This window comes from Onychomys torridus, chromosome 17 (genome assembly GCF_903995425.1).
Source record: "Onychomys torridus chromosome 17, mOncTor1.1, whole genome shotgun sequence".
NCBI classification, from domain to species: domain Eukaryota; kingdom Metazoa; phylum Chordata; class Mammalia; order Rodentia; family Cricetidae; genus Onychomys; species Onychomys torridus.
Genome location: NC_050459.1, coordinates 19412862 through 19437028, shown reverse-complemented (window position 1 = coordinate 19437028; position 24167 = coordinate 19412862). Strand labels below are relative to the sequence as shown.

At 41.7% G+C, this 24167-nt stretch overlaps 1 protein-coding gene across 1 annotated transcript in view; it reads left to right on the top strand.

Moving 5' to 3' along the window:
- LOC118569184 (disintegrin and metalloproteinase domain-containing protein 5-like) overlaps positions 1-24167 on the top strand; it is a 65581-nt gene that overhangs the window by 24057 nt on the left and 17357 nt on the right. Inside the window, exons 14-18 of the mRNA XM_036166913.1 lie at positions 1588-1783; positions 9972-10062; positions 10833-11049; positions 14064-14150; positions 14954-15071. Coding sequence (XP_036022806.1) covers positions 1588-1783; positions 9972-10062; positions 10833-11049; positions 14064-14150; positions 14954-15071 — 709 coding nt within the window. The remainder of the gene's footprint in view (positions 1-1587; positions 1784-9971; positions 10063-10832; positions 11050-14063; positions 14151-14953; positions 15072-24167) is intronic.

Here is a 24167-nt window from a genome sequence, read left to right as displayed (position 1 = left end):
GAGCTGGTAAGGCAGGTCGATAAGCTCCACAGGTCTCTACTTCCCCAGAGCTGGGGTTACAAATACAGGCTGCTGATTCCAGATTATGTGGGTGCTGGGACTGAAACTCAGGTTGGCAAGCTTGCTTGACAAGTCCTTGGCCTACTGAGCTACTTCTCACCCCCCTTGATCTTTGTTCTTTTGAAAAAATAGTTCTTTTGCTATATTGAAATAAAGCATTTTTATTTGCTGTGCATTAAAATTATTGCTATTCTATTTTCTTGCTTGGACTGTCTCTAACGACAAATCTGTGACTATACTTATTTTTGTTATTCTGCATACAATGTCTTCTACTTTCTGCCTCAAGGTTTCTTTGTCACTGATTTTGAGAAATGTGGTGACAGTGTATGTTTTTCTATATGCGTCTTCTGCTTGAGATTCATTGAACTTAGAGTTTTTCTTAAATCTGGAGAAAATGAAACCATTGGGTTTTCCAGCATCTGTTTCAGTCTTTACCGCTTTGTGCTCTCCTTTGAGAATGTCGCATATACTGGGCTCATGAAAGCATCTCATCCCTGCTGGCTGTTGAAAACTGACTTCCTGTTTCACTTGTCATGGCTTCCACCGCCACGCCTTCAGCTTCACTGGTCCTTTTACCCAGTGTACTTTTCACCCAAGAAGTTTGAAAAGTTTAAATTCTAGAATTTTTTAAATTTAATTTTTAAAAGTTTATCATAGGTCTCTGTTGTTCCTCTCAGATTCTAACTCACTTTACTATTTTCCTTTAGACCTTAAAAAAAAAAAAAGATGTGATGAAATACAGTCTAGAACATCAACTTTGTAAAAATTTCTGTATTGTTGTGTACATATTGAGAAGTCTCCCTTCATTAGAAATCACCTCATAGGATTGGAAAGATGTCTCTGTGGTTAAGAGCATTGGCTATCACGTGGAAGGCTCAAGTTTGATTCCCAGCACCCACATGTTGGCCCACAACTATGAGTAACTCCAGTACCAGGGAACCTGATGCCTCTTCTACCCTCTGAAGGCACCAGACATGCATATGGTGCACATATGTACATACAGGCAACATACTCACATACACAAAATAGTAAAATAAATCCTTTAAAAAATGGGCACAGCATTGATTTAGTTATTAATATCAAGTTAACTTTGGTCCACTGACTCCATCCTACCTAGGGCAAGTATTAAAGATAGCCAAATTACTTGTCATGATTAGATCTGAAGGGAACTTTTGATTGCACCAGCCATGTGCACATATAGTCAGAGGTGTAGGAACAAATCTTCTTGAGCCTTGGATAATGGGTATGATTCACATCCCCCCTGACTCCAGCTATGGAAACATTTTTTGATAGACAACCTTCAGGTTTTCCTGTGTCCTCTGCTACATTGTCTTATGTGAGGCCTTAGGTGATGGGATTTGAACATAAGTTTCTCTTATAAGCATCCAGAGATTTTTTTCTTCTTGATCTTGGCAACTTAAAAAAAGAATGGAAACTGAAATTTGAGAGAGGGGGGGGGGGAGAGGGAGAGGGAGGGAGGGATGAGAAGAAGCATCCTTAGAAGTAATCCCTTCTGTTCTCTTCTAGATAAAAGCACTGAACTCACTTTGTAGAAAAAAGCGTGGTGAGTGTGACTTTGCAGAGTACTGTAATGGGACCCATGCCTCTTGTGTACCCGACACATTCGTACGTAATGGAGAGTTTTGTAACTCGGGTGAAGCCTTCTGTTACCAGGGTCAGTGCCGGAATACTGACCAACAATGCCTGAATTTGCTTGGAAAAGGTAAAGATCATAATGTTCTTCTAAAATATGGTTATCTCAAAGCCCATTGTTCAACTCTATAGGACAAAAATATGTCATTTATTAGTGGCCAAAGTCTTGCTTGGGAATCATTAATTTTCAAGGAAACTCATTTTCTTATTTCCAAGAGACAACAAAATGGCTCCCTGACTTACATTGAATTCCTGTTTGTGAAAGGAACATCTTGCCAGTAGAAATGCAACTTTCCACATATTACATTTGATTTGTAGCGACAGGGCTTAGTTAAATTTAAAGGAAACTTGGTTTCTAGGAGAGCAAAGTAGGGCTTCAAGAGCCTGCTGATGGGCCACGGGTCCTCTGACAGTTGGCAACTCAGTTATGTATTTGAGTATTGGATCACTTGCTACGTGGAAAAATAGAGTGTCTGAAATGGCAAAGTTCATGTTAACAGAGAACAAGTTTCATCCTGAGTCCTTGTTAGTCAAGAGACAATCAAGGCATGACTTAGAAAAAAATCAACACATTCCCCCAAATTATTTGTCTCTGGCCAAAATGTGTGATGTGGTTATGGAACTCTTATCCTAAAAGAATGACCTGGGACTTGGTTAGGCCAGGCTGGTTGGCCAGGCAACTCCAGGGATCTACCTGTTTCTGTCTTTCATCTTGCCATTACTGAAATTACATGCCCAGATTTTTATGTGGGTTCCAGAGATCCAAACTCTAGTCCTCAGATGTGTGAGAGAGGCCTATAACTGGTGGGATTATCTATAGCATCACTGATTTTTGTAGAAACATGACAAGGACATCTTGGGAAGGCTTTTTAGAGGAGCTCAGGGTGAAGTACAGTCCTGTGAGTCCCATCAGTGTCATGTGAGACTCACAACACCCTTATGCCATCTATATTAATGCCCAAGACAAAACAAAACAAAGCCAAAAACCTTTTTGTTAGAGATTGATTAATTTTTATTTTACATGTACATGTGAGTGCCTGACATGTATGTCTGCACCACATGTGTGCAGTACCTATAGAGACCAAAAGAGGGGGTAGGATCCCCTGGAACTGGAGTTGCAGTCAGTTGCATGCCTCCATGTGGGAGCTAAGTACTGAATCTGGGTCCTCTACAAGCACCGTCAGTGCTTTTAGCCACTGAGTCACCTCTCCAGCCCCTGCCTGAGATTTCAAGTATTCTTTTAAAACAGTAAACATAGGGTCAAACATTATAGCAACAGCTAGGATGAACAGCTCAGTAAGTTGATTAATAAAAGGAAAGTAATTGGATAGGGAATCCTTCTCGCATTTTTTGATTGGTATCTACATGACAGCTTCCATAAATTATTATTTTTTTTTCAAGACAGGTTTTCTCTGTGTAGTCCTGGCTGTCCTGGATCTGGCTCTGTAGACCAGGCTGGCTTTGAACTCAGAGATCCGCCTGCCTCTGCCTCCTGAGTGCTGGGATTAAAGGCGTGCACCACCACTGCCTGAGCCATGAATTAATTTTTAATTATGGAATTCATACAGATTTCCAGCTCTTGAGTGCGTTACTTATTCTTGTAGCCTCAGCTCAGGCTATGCATATGTAGACCCACCTAGGTTGCAATGTGTTTCAACCTCAGACCAGAGACAGTGTTTGCAAGTCTACTGCCTTCACCCAGAGCTTGTTTTATTGACTTTTGAAACTTTGAGCGGCATTAGACAGTTCAGTGACAGAAGCATGTCTTGGGCATGGGAGGGGCACCCTCTCAGCTCATCTCTACCTGTTTCCTGTATCAGATATATGACATCGTAGCAGTTGTTCATATTGATGCCTTTTAAACGTTTTATTTGCTCTACACCTCAGCTCTGAGTCTCCTGAAAGGGCCAAATTTAGAAGGGGATTTCATGTCACTAAGTGCAGAAACCTGCCCCCTCCTCTAATGTGAAAAGCCGCACATTTCTACCTATTATCTTACAGGGTTGATTTATTTGCTAATGAAGTGAACAGAGATTTATACAGAAAGCCTGCAGAGTAGCTGGGTGGTGGTGGTGGTGGTGGTGGTGGTGCACACCTTTAATCCTCAGCACTCAGGAGGCAGAGCCAGGTGGATCTCTGTGAGTTCAAGGCCAGCCTGGTCTACAGAGATCCAAAACAGACACCAAAACTACACAGAGAAACCCTGTCTGGAAAAAACAAAAAACCAAACCAAACCAAACCAAACCAAACCAAAACAACAACGAAAAAACAAGAGTAAATGCCTCTTGTCTAGTCTTTTTGTTTGTTTGCTTGGTTGTTTTCTAAGACGTGGTTTCTCTGTGTAGCCCTGGCTGTCCTGGAACTCTAACTCTGTAGACCAGGCTGGCCTTGAATTTAGAAATCTGCCTGCCTCTGCCTCCTGAGCACTGGTATTAAAGGCGTACATTGCCACCGCCCTTCCAGGCAAGGCAAAAAGCAAGAGCCAAATAAGAACTGTCATTCCCCCCAACTTTACCCTCAAACACGGAGCATACTTCTACCGACCTCTTCTGAGAACATTCCTACCAAAGGAGACTGCAGTTGTGGGCCAGCGCGATGCATCCTGGAACTTCAAGGAGCACAGCTAGGAGGTGTGAGGGTCTGTCTAGAAATGTCCCCAGCAGCAGTGGACCCTCATCTCCTTCCCTGAGTCGTACTTTTAGATTTGAGGTAGACCTCAGTTTAGAGTTTACACAATTGAGGCAGAAATACAGAAGCTGCCGTTTCAGGGGAGCCCAAATCCCGGCCCATAGGACACTAGGAAAATTAGATGGCTGAAGCTCTGACAATCTGGGTGAGTGACGAGTGAAGAAAATCTTGACCTCACGAGACTTAGGAATGACAGATCATTAGAGCTGCCGATCAGGGACAGTGCAGCCAGGCTTGTTTCGCTCAGCCATAAAACCCTGAAAGGAAAAGGATAACAAAGAGAAAGCTGAGGTGCTAAGTAAGGGTTGTGGGGGTTCCCAACCTGTGGGTTGCGACCCCTTTAGATGCAAGTCTACCGACCCTTTCACTGGGGTCCGCCTAAGGCCATCAGAAAACAGATGTTTACATTATGATTCATAGTAGTAGCAAAACTGCAGTTATGAAGTAGCAAGGAAAATAATTTTATGGTTGAGGGGGTCACCAGGACATGAGGAGCTGTGTTAAAGGGTTGCAGCATTAGGGAGGTTGAGAACCACTGATTTAGAACATTTTACATTTGACTGCTCTGAGCATCCTGGGGCAGGGCTGTGGTGGCAAGGTATCTACCCAGCCAGGGACCAACCCCCCACCGGCCAGTTCTCAATGCTACAAAGCCAATCTGCTGTTCCCCTCTAACAAGCTCAGTGATTCATTCGGAATGAATGCTTATTGTATTAATCTTGATTTTAAAAAAAAATTGTAAACAGTGTTGTGGTTTATGCCTGTCATCTCAGTACTCAAGAGGCTGATGCAGGAGGATTGCTACCAGCTTTTGTAAGAAAACATAGATGCATGAAGATGTTATTTACTTTGGTTATTGAATTTTTGCCCATCCCTTTAAGTTTTGTATCATCTAGCCTTGGTTCAGATTCTAATGGGTAGGGTCTAAATTAGATTTAGAGCATTAGCTCTATTGGGATGGGCTAGACAGAAGCTCATTGATGTTGTTTGTTAAGGAGAAGGCTCTTTTCAAGACAAGAACTGCAGACAATAGTAGACCCCTTTACGAGTGTGTCTGCACAGGGATCCCCTTTACGAGTGTGTCTGCACAAGAATCCCCTTTATGAGTGTGTCTGCACAGGGATACCCTTTATGAGTGTGTCTGCACAGGGATACCCTTTATGAGTGTGTCTGCACAGGGATACCCTTTGATGTATCTACACAGGGATCCCCTTTACAAGTGTGTCTGCACAGGGATCCCCTTTGATGTATCTACACAGGAATCCCCTTTATGAGTGTGTCTGCACAGGGATACCCTTTATGAGTGTGTCTGCACAGGGATCCCCTTTGATGTATCTACACAGGAATCCCCTTTATGAGTGTGTCTGCACAGGGATACCCTTTATGAGTGTGTCTGCACAGGGATTCCCTTTACGAGTGTGTCTGTACAGGGATCCCCTTTACGAGTGTGTCTGCACAGGGATCCCCTTTACGAGTATTTCTACTCAGGGTTCCCCTTTGATTTATCTGCACAGGGATCCCCTTTGATGTATCTACACAGGAATCCCCTTTACAAGTGTGTCTACACAGGGATCCCCTTTACAAGTGTGTCCACACAGGGATCCCCTTTACGAGTGTGTCTGCACAGGGATCCCCTTTATGAGCATGTCTACACAGGGATCCCCTTTGATGTATCTACACAGGGATCCCCTTTACAAGTGTGTCTGCACAAGGATCCCCTTTGATATATCTACACAGGGATCCCCTTTACGAGTGTGTCTACACAGGGATCCCCTTTATGAGTGTGTCTATACAGGGATCCCCTTTATGAGTGTGTCTACACAGGGATCTCCTTTGATGTATCTACACAGGGATCCCCTTTATGAGTGTTTCTACTCAGGGTTCCCCTTTGATTTATCTACACAGGGATCCCCTTTGATGTATCTACACAAGAATCCCCTTTACGAGTGTGTCTACACAGGGATCCCCTTTACGAGTGTGTCCACACAGGGATCCCCTTTACAAGTGTGTCTACACAGGGATCCCCTTTACGAGTGTGTCTGCACAGGGATCCCCTTTATGAGCATGTCTACACAGGGATCCCCTTTGATGTATCTACACAGGGATCCCCTTTACAAGTGTGTCTGCACAAGGATCCCCTTTGATATATCTACACAGGGATCCCCTTTACGAGTGTGTCTACACAGGGATCCCCTTTATGAGTGTGTCTATACAGGGATCCCCTTTATGAGTGTGTCTACACAGGGATCTCCTTTGATGTATCTACACAGGGATCCCCTTTATGAGTGTTTCTACTCAGGGTTCCCCTTTGATTTATCTACACAGGGATCCCCTTTGATGTATCTACACAAGAATCCCCTTTACGAGTGTGTCTACACAGGGATCCCCTTTACGAGTGTGTCCACACAGGGATCCCCTTTACAAGTGTGTCTACACAGGGATCCCCTTTACGAGTGTGTCTGCACAGGGATCCCCTTTATGAGCGTGTCTACACAGGGATCCCCTTTGATGTATCTACACAGGGATCCCCTTTACAAGTGTGTCTGCACAAGGATCCCCTTTGATGTATCTACACAGGGATCCCCTTTACGAGTGTGTCTACACAGGGATCCCCTTCATAAGTGTGTCTACACAGGGATCCCCTTTACGAGTGTGTCTACACAGGGATCCCCTTTACGAGTGTGTCCACACAGGGATCCCCTTTACAAGTGTGTCTACACAGGGATCCCCTTTACGAGTGTGTCTGCACAGGGATCCCCTTTATGAGCGTGTCTACACAGGGATCCCCTTTGATGTATCTACACAGGGATCCCCTTTACAAGTGTGTCTGCACAAGGATCCCCTTTGATGTATCTACACAGGAATCCCCTTTATGAGTGTGTCTGCACAGGGATACCCTTTATGAGTGTGTCTGCACAGGGATTCCCTTTACGAGTGTGTCTGTACAGGGATCCCCTTTACGAGTGTGTCTGCACAGGGATCCCCTTTACGAGTATTTCTACTCAGGGTTCCCCTTTGATTTATCTGCACAGGGATCCCCTTTGATGTATCTACACAGGAATCCCCTTTACAAGTGTGTCTACACAGGGATCCCCTTTACAAGTGTGTCCACACAGGGATCCCCTTTACGAGTGTGTCTGCACAGGGATCCCCTTTATGAGCATGTCTACACAGGGATCCCCTTTGATGTATCTACACAGGGATCCCCTTTACAAGTGTGTCTGCACAAGGATCCCCTTTGATATATCTACACAGGGATCCCCTTTACGAGTGTGTCTACACAGGGATCCCCTTTATGAGTGTGTCTATACAGGGATCCCCTTTATGAGTGTGTCTACACAGGGATCTCCTTTGATGTATCTACACAGGGATCCCCTTTATGAGTGTTTCTACTCAGGGTTCCCCTTTGATTTATCTACACAGGGATCCCCTTTGATGTATCTACACAAGAATCCCCTTTACGAGTGTGTCTACACAGGGATCCCCTTTACGAGTGTGTCCACACAGGGATCCCCTTTACAAGTGTGTCTACACAGGGATCCCCTTTACGAGTGTGTCTGCACAGGGATCCCCTTTATGAGCGTGTCTACACAGGGATCCCCTTTGATGTATCTACACAGGGATCCCCTTTACAAGTGTGTCTGCACAAGGATCCCCTTTGATGTATCTACACAGGGATCCCCTTTACGAGTGTGTCTACACAGGGATCCCCTTCATAAGTGTGTCTACACAGGGATCCCCTTTACGAGTGTGTCTACACAGGGATCCCCTTTACGAGTGTGTCCACACAGGGATCCCCTTTACAAGTGTGTCTACACAGGGATCCCCTTTACGAGTGTGTCTGCACAGGGATCCCCTTTATGAGCGTGTCTACACAGGGATCCCCTTTGATGTATCTACACAGGGATCCCCTTTACAAGTGTGTCTGCACAAGGATCCCCTTTGATGTATCTACACAGGAATCCCCTTTATGAGTGTGTCTGCACAGGGATACCCTTTATGAGTGTGTCTGCACAGGGATTCCCTTTACGAGTGTGTCTGTACAGGGATCCCCTTTACGAGTGTGTCTGCACAGGGATCCCCTTTACGAGTATTTCTACTCAGGGTTCCCCTTTGATTTATCTGCACAGGGATCCCCTTTGATGTATCTACACAGGAATCCCCTTTACAAGTGTGTCTACACAGGGATCCCCTTTACAAGTGTGTCCACACAGGGATCCCCTTTACGAGTGTGTCTGCACAGGGATCCCCTTTATGAGCATGTCTACACAGGGATCCCCTTTGATGTATCTACACAGGGATCCCCTTTACAAGTGTGTCTGCACAAGGATCCCCTTTGATATATCTACACAGGGATCCCCTTTACGAGTGTGTCTACACAGGGATCCCCTTTACGAGTGTGTCTACACAGGGATCCCCTTTATGAGTGTGTCTACACAGGGATCTCCTTTGATGTGTCTACACAGGGATCCCCTTTATGAGTGTTTCTACTCAGGGTTCCCCTTTGATTTATCTACACAGGGATCCCCTTTGATGTATCTACACAGGAATCCCCTTTATGAGTGTGTCTGCACAGGGATCCCCTTTATGAGTGTGTTTGCACAGGGATCCCCTTTGATGTATCTACACAGGAATCCCCTTTATGAGTGTGTCTACACAGGGATCCCCTTTGATGTATCTACACAGGGATCCCCTTTATGAGTGTGTCTGCACAGGGATCCCCTTTACGAGTTTATCTACACAGGGATCCCCTTTACGAGTGTGTCTATACATGGGGGTTCTGTCCCTCTGGAGACGATGCTGGAGAACAGTCCTTGCAGGTGTGAGAACCCGTGCCACAGTAGAAGAGGCTCACTTGTCAATGCATAGCAATGAAAGTAAAGATCTCAGTTCTTATCCAGATGACTGTCAGGAACAGTGCAGTCCACCCTTAAACCTCTGAGTCAAAGCACTGGGGGGATCTGGTACAGGTAGTTGAAATTTTGCTAATTTTTAAGACTAGGCCTAATCAATCTCTCTCTCTCTCTCTCTCTCTCTCTCTCTCTCTCTCTGTAGTGTCTTTTTGTCTGTCTGTCCATATATATGTGGGTTGATGTAGATGAGTGATAGTGTGCTTTCTACTTTTAAAATCCAATGCTGCTTTTATGATTACTAGGACGCGAGGGCATGGGGATGAGGAATCTAGCAGGGAGCATAGAAGGGAAGCTTAGCCTGGGTCACACTCTGGGCACTGGGCTCTACTTTAGAGCATGAACTGTCTTTTCCCAGTAAATAAAGAACTAAGAAAGAAAACAATTCAAAGGGAAATATGAAACATCTAAGCCTGTTAGCCTTCCTTCCCTCCCTCCATCCCTCCCTCCCTCCCTCCCTCCCTCCTTCCTTCCTTCCTTCTTCCCTTCCTTCCTTCCTTTTTGGTCAGTCTCCTAGGCTGTGATAGAACCTAGATATCTCTTCATAAGCATCTCAATACCAACAATGTATTGATGTTAAGGGGTCACATTTGCTCTATCTGTCCTGCAGTATGAGCTGAACTCTTAACCTATCTCAGTTCTTTTTGTCTTTATCTTTAGGTGTGAGAGGGGCACCCTTCGGGTGCTTCGAAGAGTTGAACTCCAGAGGTGATAAGTTTGGCAACTGTATTGCTCAACATTGTAGATTAGAGTATGTGTTTAGATAATTATACTTTTGTTTATGACGTAGATTCTCAAATACTAGAATGTATCCTGTGTGAACCTCAGGGGGTTACTTTACCAGGTTTCTTTTGTCACGTGATCTCAACTGAATGGTTGTTGTCTCTTGCCATGGGAACGTTTTTTCAGTGCCTAAAATGTTAAAGCTACAGTGACCTTGGAAACAACTTCCATAAATAGTTATGGTGAACTATGCAATGTGTTAAATAGTTCACACACACACACACACACACACACATTTATGATAAACATGATATACCTCACAAAATATATCTAATAAATGTTACCTTGTTTTACTTATTAAAACTTATAATCAATGATCATTAGTCCAAATTCCAGTAGCTAGACTAAAGCATAAAAGAGCTCTCATGGTGAGTAACATTTTTACTTCTAAATTGCTTCGTTCTAAAAAAGAGTCATATATTATGCTAAATTTTTATGGAGGAAAAAAATGATTCAACCTGGATTTATATTAGTAAGACATTATTTTTACCTGAGGTGTATACTAAATTAAAGAAGAGTAAATTCTATTTTCACATTGTGTAGGGAGCTAAGACTGAAATAAAAATGTAGGGAAGGTGTGTGGGGGTGGGAGGGTGGGTGGGTGGGGGAGGGGGAGTGGGTAAGGGGGGGGAGGGGTACAGTTGCTGATTTTCCTTGTATGGAACCTTAACTGCTAGGGTATACTGTCAGCTATTTATTTAAATAAATACTAAGAGACCTTTCCTGTTACACTTCCAGAAACGTTTTGTGTGGGAAGTTAGTCTGTACGTGGCCATTCAAGAACTTATTCCTTAGCGCCAATATGTCTGTGGTTTATACACACGTACGAGATGACATATGTTTATCTCTGTATAAAAGTCATGGGATAGCTAAGAAGACAATGACAACATATACCTCCCTTGATGAAAGAGATGAAACATTTGTAGAAGATGGAGTTATCTGTGGCCCTGAAATGGTAATTTGAGATACTTTGATTTAAAATTATTATTATTATTATTATTATTATTATTATTATTATTATCATTATTATTATTGTTGTTGTTATTGGTTTTTCGAGACAGGGTTTCTCTGTGTAGCTTTGCGCCTTTTCCTGGAACTCACTTGGTAGTCCAGGCTGGCCTCGAACTCACAGAGACCCGCCTGCTTCTGCCTCCCCAGTGCTGGGATTAAAGGTGTGCACCACCACCGCCCGGCCTTTAAAATTATTTTGTGGTCTGATTCATCTTGACACTATATCAAGCACTACAGTTTCTACAATTTCTTCATTGTGGTAACATGCTCATAACAAAGATTCCCATCTTAATAGATGTGTGTAGGTTAGTGGTATCAAGTTCACTCCCAAAGTTGAGCAGCTACCACACCACTGTGTGTCTCTGTACACACCACTGTGTGTCTCTGTAGCCTTTTCATCCTGTAGAACTGAAACTCTACCTATGGGACAACTCTTCATTCCCCTCTGCAGTGTCTGGAACCCCCTTTCTGTGCTCTGCAGTCACCATAGATAGGGCACAGAAGTGGAATCAGTCAAGGCCTGTTGTTTGATTTATTTCACTTAGCTGATCCTTAGGGACCATCCACATTGTAGCAGAAATTACAATGTCCTTTTCAAGGCTGTACTATTTCACTGTTTGTATATACCACATATTGTTTATCTACTCTTCAGCTCACGGCTGTTTTTGTACGCTAGCTACTGTAAATAATGCTATAGGATGAAAAATGTTCATGATCCTGATTTCAGTTATTTTGAATATATACTTAAAAGTAGAATTTCTGGCTTATAAGGTAATTCTGTTTTTAATATTTTGAATAACTACTATACTGTTATCCATAATAGTTAGATAAGCATTTTGTATTCCTACCAACATTTTAAATAGCATGTGTGATAATTAAATTGGTTTCAATTTGACAGCATTTAGAATCACCTCAAAACCAAGCCTTTGGCATATTTGTAAGGAGTCCCCTAATAGGTGATTGAGATAGGAAAACACACCCTGAAGATGAGTGAGACCATTTCATAAGCTGGGATTCCCGACCAAACACTCATTCTTTCTTCTGCCTCTTGCTCTCTTTCTCTTTACCCTACTTTTCTCTTTTTTTCTTGACTATGGAAGTAGTGTGACCAGCTACCTCATGCTGCTGGGTCATCTCTGCCATGATGGACTGTATCCCCTCAAACTGGGAGTAAACTTTCTTATGGTGATAAAGCTTGTCTGAAAAATCAGAAGGAGGAGATAGCCATTAGTTAACCACAGAGGTCTGGAGGTCTGTAGAGACAGCCAGGAAGTGATAGAGCTGGGCAGAGAGAGGAAGTGATAAGGCGGGGTCGAGAGAGGAGCTTGCTCTCTTTCTGTGGGGGATTTCATAGGGGTAAGAATTAGTGGCTTGCTGCTCTGCCTCTCTGATGTTTCAGCTTTTACCCCAATGTCTGGCTCTGGGTTTTTTTTTTTTTTTAATTAATAAGAACATTTAGCAATTCGTGTTACACTTTCTCTTCTTTTAAATTATTTGTCAGACATCTTAGCCACAGCCCAACTAGGAAAGAGCAAACTCTCCAGTTCCTCCATGGTATCATCAGTCATCCTGGAGGAAGTGCGATGCTGTCTTCATTTGCGTTTGACTGGTGGTTGGTCCCGTGGGGCCTCTCTTCAGAGCTCACTGTGCATCTGTGTATCTTACTTGGGGAAATATAATTTTAATCCACTGGCCTGCTTTTAATGGGGTTGTTGTTGAACTTAGGAATTCTTCTGTTTTGGATGTTGATAGCTTGTGTGGTCCACCATGTTCAGATACCTCTCCTTCCACCTTTGTGTGTTGCCTGATAGAGTATTGGTAGTGTGTTTAGTGGGGGGCTGACCTATCTTGGGTGAGTGGTTTTTTTTTTTTTTTTCTCTATCATGCCAAAGCACGTTGTAGTCTAGAAATAACTTATACTTAACTGTGCTACATCATTTGAATATGTTGTTGAGAGCTGATGTCTGCTTTTGTTTGTTTTAGCCTTTTTGTGTCTTTTTGTTTTTTTCTTTTAAACAGATATTGGTCTGTATTTTGGTTTTGTCATCGGGCAAACTATGCCTTCACAAAATCAGAAAGTGTTCTACCTTTCCACTTGGAGTCAAATTTGGAGGGGAGCTGGCGGTGCTTCCTAACTATTTAGAATCTGTTGGGAAGGCAGGGTCACAGATTCATGGATTTTTTAGGTAGGTAGAGATGTATTTGGTGACTGATTCAAAATCCTTACTGGTCATGGCTCTCTCCCCACCTGCTTGTGTGTTCCTTGTATAGTTGCATTAGGTGCTTTTGGTCACTTGTGGAAATAGTCCTGAAGAAATAGCTTCCAGGTAGAGGATTTTTTTTATTTGTTTGTGTGTTTCCTGAGTTTAGAGGTTTCTGCCTATGATCAGCAACTTCATTGCTGTGGCCTCAGGTGAGGACTCTCTTTCCAGTTGAGAAGCCATCTCGATGGGACTGGGAACAAGGTATGACTGTAGAGGGCGTACCTCCAGTGACCTGGTTCCTTCAGCGAGATCTCATCTTCTAGTTTCTACCAATGCTCAATAAAGCTACCAAATTACGACTCTGTGGATGGGTTGATGCACTTCTGAGAACAGAGCCCTTGAGATACAGTCTTCTCCTCCAAACTCTTCAGCAGACATCTGAAACCTTTAACACAGGAGCTGCTGGGAAACGCTGAGGATTCAAAGGGTAACAATTCACAGTAGGGGTTGTGCTTCTGGGAACTGGTCCGTTCCAACTATGTGATCCAGTTCCTTTGGCAAAAGATCTCTACATCCTTATTCCTGTACAATGGGCTTCACTTCTGTTCTTGGCTATAGTCTCATAGATTTGAATCTCAATTATAGGTAATATGAATTTTGATTTTCCTAAAAGTGCCTTGTGTTTTGTCCATGCTCTCAATTTCATGGTTTGACTGTCTTTATTTTTTCAAATCTTTGCCCTGCTTTGCTTTAGTATTGTGTGGGGACGGTGTGCAAGGAAAGAAGGTTTCTCACAGATTTTTCGATTTGCAATGTTTCTAGAGATTGCTCTGACCATGGGGTAAGTATTTATTTCAGCAATATGGCTTTAGTAATACAATAAGCAAGACATTAAAACTTACTTGAGTTTTTGCTATTTTTATTGTGTATGGTTTCATTTACCATATTTATTATATTTACCATATTTATTATGTTATATATCTAGTATATCATATTGTATCAGATAATAGAAACAATAAATCATATAGCATACAGTATAAGTCTAATATATTTTATTCAGATTTGTATTTATAAATTTACAATTTATTTATAAATAATTTATATTTTATTTATATATTATTTACATTTATCATGTTACATATAAGTATTATTTCTATTTATTCTATTTATCATATTTATTATAATCTGTAACTCCAGCCTTCTTTTTTAAAGGAACTTGCCAGCTAGCCACAGAATATAGTTGTGGATATATACAATGCTTGCTGACTATGTGGACCAGAGGATGTACAGGGAGTGCATCCCTGTGCGTCCGTAGACCTATGCAACCCTCTGCTTATAGAGGCAGTGAACAAATGCTATTAGAAAGTCGCTGCTGGCCTTACCAGAGCCTGGGAAGCCCTGAAAAGCTAGCAAGTATTAAGTGACAATTAGTTGGATGCTATTGGTAGTTGTGGCACTTGGGTATGGTTGTGGGGAAGTTGAAAAAATTAGAAAGAAAAAGAAAGAGCTGACTTGGTCACAGGAGCTTAGATGGACCCTCTAAAGTATGGGCAATTGCAAGAGGAAACTGGGTGGATTTGTCTATTTAAATTTCCTGGATGGCAGTGCTTCGTGGTCCTCAGTTGTCCATTTGAATTTTTCCAGACTTGCAACAATTTCCATCATTGCCATTGTGATAAAGGATATGCCCCTCCTAACTGTGAAAGAAAAAATGGACAGTTTGGAAGCATTGATGACGGACACCACTTTATTTCTTGTGAGAGTGCTTAAAATCTTACTGACTAAATGTAGTATGTAAGAGGATAAACTAAAGGTTCACATCTACATAGTAACTAATATAGCAAATGGGGCTTTTCATAAGGTTAAAAAAAAATTGGATGGTACAATTTCTTAGATTCTTTCTCGGTCAGGGCTGACATTGCATACTAAGGTAAAAGCATGCCCAGTATCAGCAATGTTCATATTCCACAGAATATGAATAGCTGATTTCAGCTGTTGGCTTAGCACTGTCTCCAAAAGTCCTAGTTTGGAATAGCATAGGTTGTTCTGTTTTGTTTTGTTTTTTTCAATCTTCCAGGCTGCCTTTTCTTCCAATTGACTTAAAAATTGCATGACTTTCTCCTGCTGTAAAGGTAATATTTAGGGATTCCCTATTTGATATCTCCCTTCTGCTTGCTTGAGTAGTATCTTGAGATGAAAGAATCATGGATGAGACTAAGGGTTCCTTAGTGAGCAATGGTATCCAGCTCACCCCAAAGAACTGGGCATTCTAGAAGTCTTAGCCTCCTTCATTTTGAAGCTTCACAAGGGGCTTGTGGAAGTCTTGAATGTGCTTCTCTGTGGATGTTGCAAGATGACCATCTTTTCAGAAAGAGTATAACATAGAAATATATACATATAATTTTTTTTTTCCAGAGCTGAGGGCCTTGCGCTTGCTAGGCAAGCGCTCTACCACTGAACAAAATCCCCAACCCCATTATTTTATACTATATATAAAATAGATGTTTTTAAGTATATATTTTTCTGTGTCGATTGCTTTTGAATCAAATGAATGTAATCATTTAAACAAAACAAAGACTTAGTTAGTAGTCTGCATTGTAGCATAGATTTATCAGTTGGGGCTGGACACCACACGGCGGTTTATTTTCTGCATTTCCACCAGTTGTGGCTCTCTGTAATACCCTCCAAACTCCACAAAGAAGCTTCTTTGATGAGGATCGAGAGCTTTGCTTATCTTTGCGCATAAAGATAAGTATTAAGGACACAGCTGGAGATTATACTGGTTTGAGAAAGTGGTAGTTGTAGGTTCTACTCTAGGTAGATTCCAGAGCCTGACTAGCCATGGATAGCTGGGTAGAGTTACAGTTCCAGGCGTGAATTTCGTTCAGTTAGACAGCCGTTGATTATTTGCTAGCTGTAAGTGCCACTATTGTGCCTTCAGGGATATTTAGTTTGGTCATTGTCATAGTCCATAGGCTTCCCAGCTGGGTAGAACTGTTGATTGCTTTTTTTCCCTTTGGGAGTTTGCCTAGCTCCTTTGGTGTACCATAAGAACTAACTCTCGTGGAGGAGGCATATGGATAAGATCCAGCTCTATTTCTCCAAGCCCTGGATCTGAAGACTCTGGTGCCTTTAGCAATAGGGACTTACCCTCAAATTCTGGGAATCTACCACATTACCCAATGTCTTAATTAGGGTTTCTATTGCTGTGATGAAACACCATGGCTGGAAAGCAAGATGGGGAGGAAGGGTTTATTTGGCTTACACTTCTACACTGTAGTCCATCATTGTGAAGGAAGCCAGGACAGGAACTCAAGCAGGGCAGGATCCTGGAGGCAGGAGCTGATGCAGACACTATCGAAGGGTGCTGCTTACTGGCTTGCTTCTCCTGGCTTGTTCAGCCTGCTGTCTTATAGAACCCAGGATTACCAGCTCAAGAATGGCACCACCCACCATGGGCTGGACCACCCCCCCCCCCCCCCCCCCATTGATCACTAACTGAGAAAATGCCTTACAGCTGGATCTCATGGAAGCATTTCCTCATCTGTGGCTCTCTCCTCTCTGATGGCTCTAGCTGGTGTCAAGTTGACACACAGTATCAGCCAGTATACCCAGCTATACCATTCTTTGGTATAGGCCCAAAGGATTCAAAATTTTATGCCACAGATGCTTGCTCAGCTGTGTTCATTGCTAATTTATTCACAATCGCTAGGAAATGAGAGCAACCTAAGTGTCTTCCAGCCATTGGATGTATAATGAGAATATGATGCATATACACAATAGAATACTATTCAACTGTAAAGAAAAATGAAATCATGAAGTTGGCAGGCAAATGGATGGAACTAAAACATATCACACGCAGTGAGGTAGCCCAGGCCCAGGAAGACAAACAGCACATGTTCTCTTTTATTATTGATTCTTAGCTCTGATCTTCAGATGTGTGTATATGACATGGAATAATTGCAGATACCAGAAAAGTGGATGGGGAGCTCTAGGGAGGAGAACTGCAGGACATGGGTGCTTATGAAGGGGTAGGTGGGCATAGCTGATGACAGGGTCTGGAAGGAAGATGGAAAGTGGGCAATGCTGAGAAGAGACACTAAGAAACTTTGGAAAAGATACAGAGAACCATTATTGTACATTTACCTAAAATGATCTAGATTCAGAGTAGAATTTCAAGTATTGTCTCAATTTCCATAAAATACTTTACTAAAACCAGAGGGAACACACAGTAGAGAACTCTGGCTCTTCTCAGCAAATACAGGCTTTCCTCACCTGCCTGTACATGCCTGGGGCAGTAGAAATGTATGTTTATTTGTTTGTTTGTTTGTTTTGTGACCTCCATTCAAACTATTCAAGCCTTCCTATAGAAAACCAAGATCCCAGCTGCTGGATACACAGCACATTCACACCTATGTGATACAGAGTTTTTGTAACACAAGATTTTGGTCCCTCTTAGCATCCTGGGAATCTGTAAAGGAATGTAAAGATTTCTTTCTTGCCATATGAAACAGAAGATAGACTTCCTGGACATGAACAAGGCAACTGTCATTGTTGCCCAACACAGGAAGCTTGTGATTATATTATCTGATATAAAATTTTATTTTTAAAATGGGGAACGTGATCATACCTTTTTTTCCTGATTAGACAAGATTTATTGGAAAATCATTGGGTGGTAGATTCATTTTTTAGCATTTTGAGACTCCTTTACATTGAGTTCCATAGTAGCAGCACCAGCGTGCCATCCCACCAAGAATGAATGAACGTTTCCTTTTTACCATATCCTTACCAACACTTGCCATAAACTCTTGCTGATCTTAGCCATTTTTACTTGGGATAAGATGGAATTGCAAAGTTGTTTTTATTTGCATTTCCCATAATTTCTAGGGACAATGAACATCCTTTGGGATGCATTATAGCTGTTGTTATTTCTTCTTTTAAGAACTCTGTGTCTAGATCTATAGCCCCTCCCCCTTTAATTGGGCCACTTGTTTTCTTGACTCTTTTTTTTTTTTCTTTATATATTCTGGATGTTAATCCTCTGTCAGATTCTCTCCTAGTGGCAAAGATTCTCTCTTACTCTTCACTTGATTGGTTGTTTCCTTTCTCTTTGTGTAGCTTTGGAGCCTTTCCTGGAGCTCACTCTGTAGATGAGGCTAGACTTGAACTCACAAAGATCCGCCTGGCTCTGTCTCCTGAGTGCTGGGATTACAGTGTGTCACTACCACCTGGCACTGCAGAATTACCATACTTGGTAATTGTTGGCCTTAATTCCTGGGCAGATAGAGGTCTCTTCAGAGGTCCTTCCCTACTCCTGTGTCCTTGTAGGATGCTGCCTGTGTTTTCTCCTAGCAGTTTTCATATTTTTGGGGTTTCACATTGAAGCTTTGATCCACTTGGAGTTGATTTTTATGCAGGGCAGCAGATATGGGTTTAATTTCAATCTTGTATGTATGGGCATCCAGTTTCTGCAGTACCATTTGTTGAAGATGTCTTTTCTCCTATATGTTTTTGGCATCATTGTCAAATGTGGTGGTATTGTGTTCCCCAAAATATTATGTGACCCTAATAAACTTATCTGGGGTCAGAGACAGGACAGCCACAATATTAAACATGAGGATAGGCAGTGGTAGCACACGCCTTTAATTCTAGCATTCCAGAGGCAGAAATCCATCTGTTCAAGGATACAGCCAAGCATAGTGACTCACGCCTTTAATCCCAGGGAGTGATGGCAGATAGCAGAAAGGTAGAAGCATTTGGCTGGTTAAGCATTTAGGCTTTTGAGCAGCAGTTCCACTGAGATTCATTCTGGATGAGGACACAGAGGTTTCTAGTCTGAGGAAATAGGATCAGCTGAGGAACTGGCAAGGTGAGGATACTGTGGCCTGTTCTGTCTCTCTGATCTTCCAGCATTCACCCCAATACCTGGCTCCAGGTTTGATTTCATTAATAAGACTCTGTAAGATTCATGCTATAGTCAAATATCTTATGGCTGTAGATGTGTGCACTTACATCCAGGTCTTCTGCTTTATTCCATGAGTCTACATGCTTGTTTTTGTAGCACCAGACTGTTTTTATTACTGTAACTCTATAATATATCTTGAAATCTGAAATTGGTAAATCCATCTCATATTATTTTTTGCTTGGAATTGCTCTCTTCTTCTTTTTCTTCTTCTTCTTCTCCTCCTCCTCCTATTTCTTCTTCCTTTTTTAACTTTAGGATTTCCTCCCTATTTCTATAAAGAATGGTGTGGGATTTTGACTGAAATCGTACTGAATCCATAAATTGCTTTTGGTAGCATGGTCACTTTCCCAATATTAATTCTACCAATCTTGAGAATGAGAGGACTTTCCTTTTTCTAGTATGTGCTAGGTTTTTTTGTTTTTGTTTTTGTTTTTGTTTTTGTTTGGTCAACTTCTTACAATGTAGAGTCACATGGGAAGAGGGAACATAAATTGGGAAATTGCCTGTAGACTAAATTTGGGGAAATATTTTCTTGATTAATGATTGATGTTGGAGGCTTTAGCCAACTGTGGGTTAGGCCTGTTCTAGGCTTGTGGCTCTGAGTTGTATATAAATGCAAGGTGATGAAGCCATGAGGAAAAGCCTATAAGCAGCATTTCTCTGTGGTCTTTGCTTCAGTTTCTGCCTCCCAGTTTCCTGCCTTGAGTTCTGCCTTGACTTTATTGTGATATGGACTGTTATCCAAAAGTAGAAGATCAAATAAACCATGTCTTCCCCCTAGTTGCTTTTGCTCACAGTTTTTATCACAATAGAAACAAACCAGGACATGGAGTCTTCCTCAGTCTCTTAAGAGATTCAGTGTTCCATTGAAGAGGTCTTTCACCACCTGATTAGGTTTATTGTAAGATATTTTATTGTCTCTGATGTTATTTTAAATAGGAGTGTTTTCATGATCTCTTTCTCAGAGTGTTTCTTGTTTGTATATGGAAGGGCTACTGATTTTTGTAGGTAAATTATGTATCCTTACACTGCTGAAATTTCTAGGCATTTCTAGACATTTTCTGGTTTAATTTTGGGGATCTTTTATGCATAATATTACATCATCTACAAATAGGGATACTTGGACTTCTTTCCCTGTCTGTAGTCCTTTGATTTCTTTATCTTGTCTTATTGCTCTAGACAATGCTTCAAGTACTGTATCGACAAGGTATATCTTGATTTTAATGGTATTTCTATGAGTTTTTCCTCTATTTAGGTTGATGGTTGCTATGGGTTTGTCACATAGAGCCTTGATTAGGATGCTTGCTGCACTTCTACTGTCTTAAGGACTTTATTATGAAGGCATGTTGAGTTTTGTCAAAGGCTTTCCCCCATATCTGTTCAGATTATCATGTGATTTTTTTTTGTCTTAAAGTCTATTTGTAAGATTTCTCATATTTATTGACTTGTATATGTAAAACCATCTCTATATCTCCAGGATAAAGCCATTTGATCTTAGGAGATATTTTTGATATAGGCCTGTATTCAGCTTGCATATATATTTGGTTTTTTTTTCCGAGACAGGATTCCTCTGTATAGCTTTGGAGCCTGTCCTGGATCTCACTTTGTAGACCAGGTTGGACTTGAACTCACAAAGATTCACCTGGCTCTGCCTTCTGAGTGCTGGGATTAAAGGCGTTTGCCGCTACAGCCTGGCTGCTTGCACATATTTTAATCAAGGATTTTTTGCATCTGTGATCATGAGGAATGTTGACATGTAGTTGACTTTTTTTTTTTTTTTTTTTGTGTGTGTGTGTTTGTGTTTACCTGGTTTTGGTATTATAACAATACTGTTTTGTTTTTTTCTTAATTATTGAGATTATAATATGATCTCTCACTATGTCTCCTTTCACTTTCCTCCTCCAATATACCCCTCTGCACTCTTGTTCAAATTCATGGCCTATTCTTCTATTGTTACCCCCCCCCCCCCCCCCCACACCTGATTAGAAACTTCTCAGTCTATGTAATATTATCTGTATCTATGTTTCAGAGTTGATTATTTGGCTCTGATAACCAATTGCTGTGCTCCTCCCTGGGGGCCGCACTTCTTCCACTCCCAACTTTCCTCCGTTGTTTAGAGTTCTTTGTGTAGAGTTGACATCTCCTAAGCTTTTCTTCCTTGACTTTGTCATGGTTGTTGGTGTCAACCTTGTTCAGCTCAGGTTTGGACAGCAGTATTGGTGAGACTTTATGGTTGTAGATTCTGATATTTCTAGGAGATACAGTCTCACAGCAAACTTCCTGATCCTTTGGCTCTTCAAATCTTGGTCCTGTCTCAACTTGATATCATCATGCTTTGTTGCCTCCCAGGGGAGGCCTGCCCATTTCTGAATGAAAGAGGAGTGGGTGGATGGGGTAGACAAGAGGTGAGGGGAGGGAAGGGGAAAAGGGGAGGGAGGGGAAACTGTGGTTGGTATGTTAAATGAAAAAAATAATTAAAAAAGTATTTCTACCCCCTCTTCTCAAATGTTCCCTGAACCTTAGGTATAGGAGTGTTTTGTAGATGTGTCCACTGGACTGGGCCCCACAACTCTGCATATTGATTGGTGGTGGTTTTCTGTAGTAGTCTCCGGTTGTTGCAAAGAGAAGTTTCCTTGATGAGGGGTGAAGACTACACTTCTCTGTGGTAGAAGGACAGATGTTCATAGACTGTTGTTAGGGAGTTAGTAAATTAGTGGTTGTAGTTTCTTCTCCAGTAACCATGACTTCACCAGCACCGAGTAGTTAGCTAGGTCTCCAGTATCGGGCACTGTATCACCTTCTTGTTGAGCAGATCTGAAGTCCAATCAGAGAGCTGCTGGTTGCTGCCAAGGTCTGTGTGCCACTGCTGTACCCTGAAGGTTATCATGCCCTATTGGTCCTTGATGTGCTTCATAGGCATCATAACTGGGTAGGACTGTGGTTGCCTCCCTTCCTTTGGAACTTTACATGGTGCCTTCTGGTACTATAAAAGCTAGTCCTCCATGAGGGTGCCTTCTTACCAGTTCCAGTTCAGAGCCCTGATTCTGAGGTGCACTGTGTCTTTAGCATTAGAGACTTGCTTTCCACCAGTGGTGACTGAGAACAGCATCAATAAGCTGTATATGTTGGGAGTCTCTTGGCCAGCTTTGCCCAACAACTCAAAAGAGGGCTTCTCATGTCAGTCATTGACTTTTTGTTGTTGTTAGGTGGCCTTTGTCTCTTGTAGGGAGCTAGTCAGCCCATTTGAAAAAAGTTCACTAAAACTATATATACAGAATTGTTTATTATAGGGTTATTTTTAGATAAATAGTGGTATGATTCCTTGCGAATTTTTTAGACATGCTTGTTGTTATTTTACCCTCCTTCTTCTGTGTTTATGTTTCTCTCCCTTTCCTAGAGACCTCCTTTCCTATGACCCCATCAGATCACTTGTTTTCTGCTGTTCCCTTTTATTCTCCCCCCACTTTCTTCTGTATTTACCTCCCCCCTCCCTGAAAACCCCCTTTCTCATTTCCCTGATCAGATCACTTGAACCCAGCTCTTCCTTTTTCTGTTACTCTCCAACCCCCCTATCCTGGCAATGGTCCTCTTGTACTTTCCTGGCTTCTGTAGTTACGACAGGTTGTATACTCACATCTGAAGATTTGGAGCTAGGGGCCTCTGATGAAAGAGAACATACAATATTTGTGTTTCTGGGTCTGGGTTCCCTCACTCAATATGATATTTTCTAGATCCATCTGTCTACTTACAAAGTCCATGGCTTCATTTTTCTTTACACATGAAAGCTAAAATGAAATCTTCTGTATGCCCAGCTATACCACTTCTTGGCATGTGCATAATGGACTCAACATCCTATTCTATATCTTGTATAATTTAAAAAGTACTAGTTTTAGTGTTTCTTGCATAGCCTGGTAGAATTCTTCTGTGAATCAATCTGGCCTAGGTTTTTTTTTTTTTTTTTTTTAATGCTGGAAAGCTTTTGATTACCACTCTAATCTCTTAATTTGTTGTGGGTCTATTTAGGTTGTTGAATCTTCTTGGTTTACTTTTGGTAGACTGGATGGAATCCAGAAATCAGTTTCTTCAAGAATTTCTGACTTAATGGAGTATAGGGTTAAAAACTATCCCCTTATATTATTTGGTGTCTGTTACACTCTTTCCCTGCTCATTTGTGAGTCTGTTAATTTGAGTCCTTCCTCCCTCCCTTCTTCCCTCCTTCCTTCTTTATGTTAATTGGGCCAAGTGTCTGCCAGTCTTGTTTGTCTTATCAAAGAAGCTACTCTTAGACTCCTTGGTTCTTTGCATTGTTTTCTTCGTTTCTATTTTATTCAATTGTGCTCTGATTTTTTTTTTTTTTAATTTCCCACCATCTGTTGGATTTGGTTTGGGTTTGCTTTTATTTTACTAAACTCTTGAGTTGCCCCATTAGTTCATTTATTTGTGTTCTTTCTGATTTTTTAAATTAAGGAACTTAGGGTTATCAATTTTCCCCGATGGCAGCTTTAAAGTGTCCCTGAGGTTTTGTTGTGTCATATTCTCATTTTGGTTTATTTCCATAAATTGTATTTTTTCTTAATTTCTTGTTTGACATATACAGTCATCATTCAGCAATTGCTATTTAATCTCCGTGGACTTTTGTAATTAGTAGATATTTAATTGTTGATTTTAAATTTTGTCACATTGTGATCAGATGGAATACTTGAAATTTTTGTAAATTTTCTGAATTTTTTTTTATTATGTGTTTTAATTTTATACATCAGCCATGGGTTCCCCTGTCCTCCCCCCTCCCGCCCCCACCCCCACCTTCCTCCCAGCCCCTCCCCTCCATTCCCATCTCCTCCAGGACCAAGACACCCCTGGGGACTCCTTTAAACCTGGTGGATTCAGTACAGG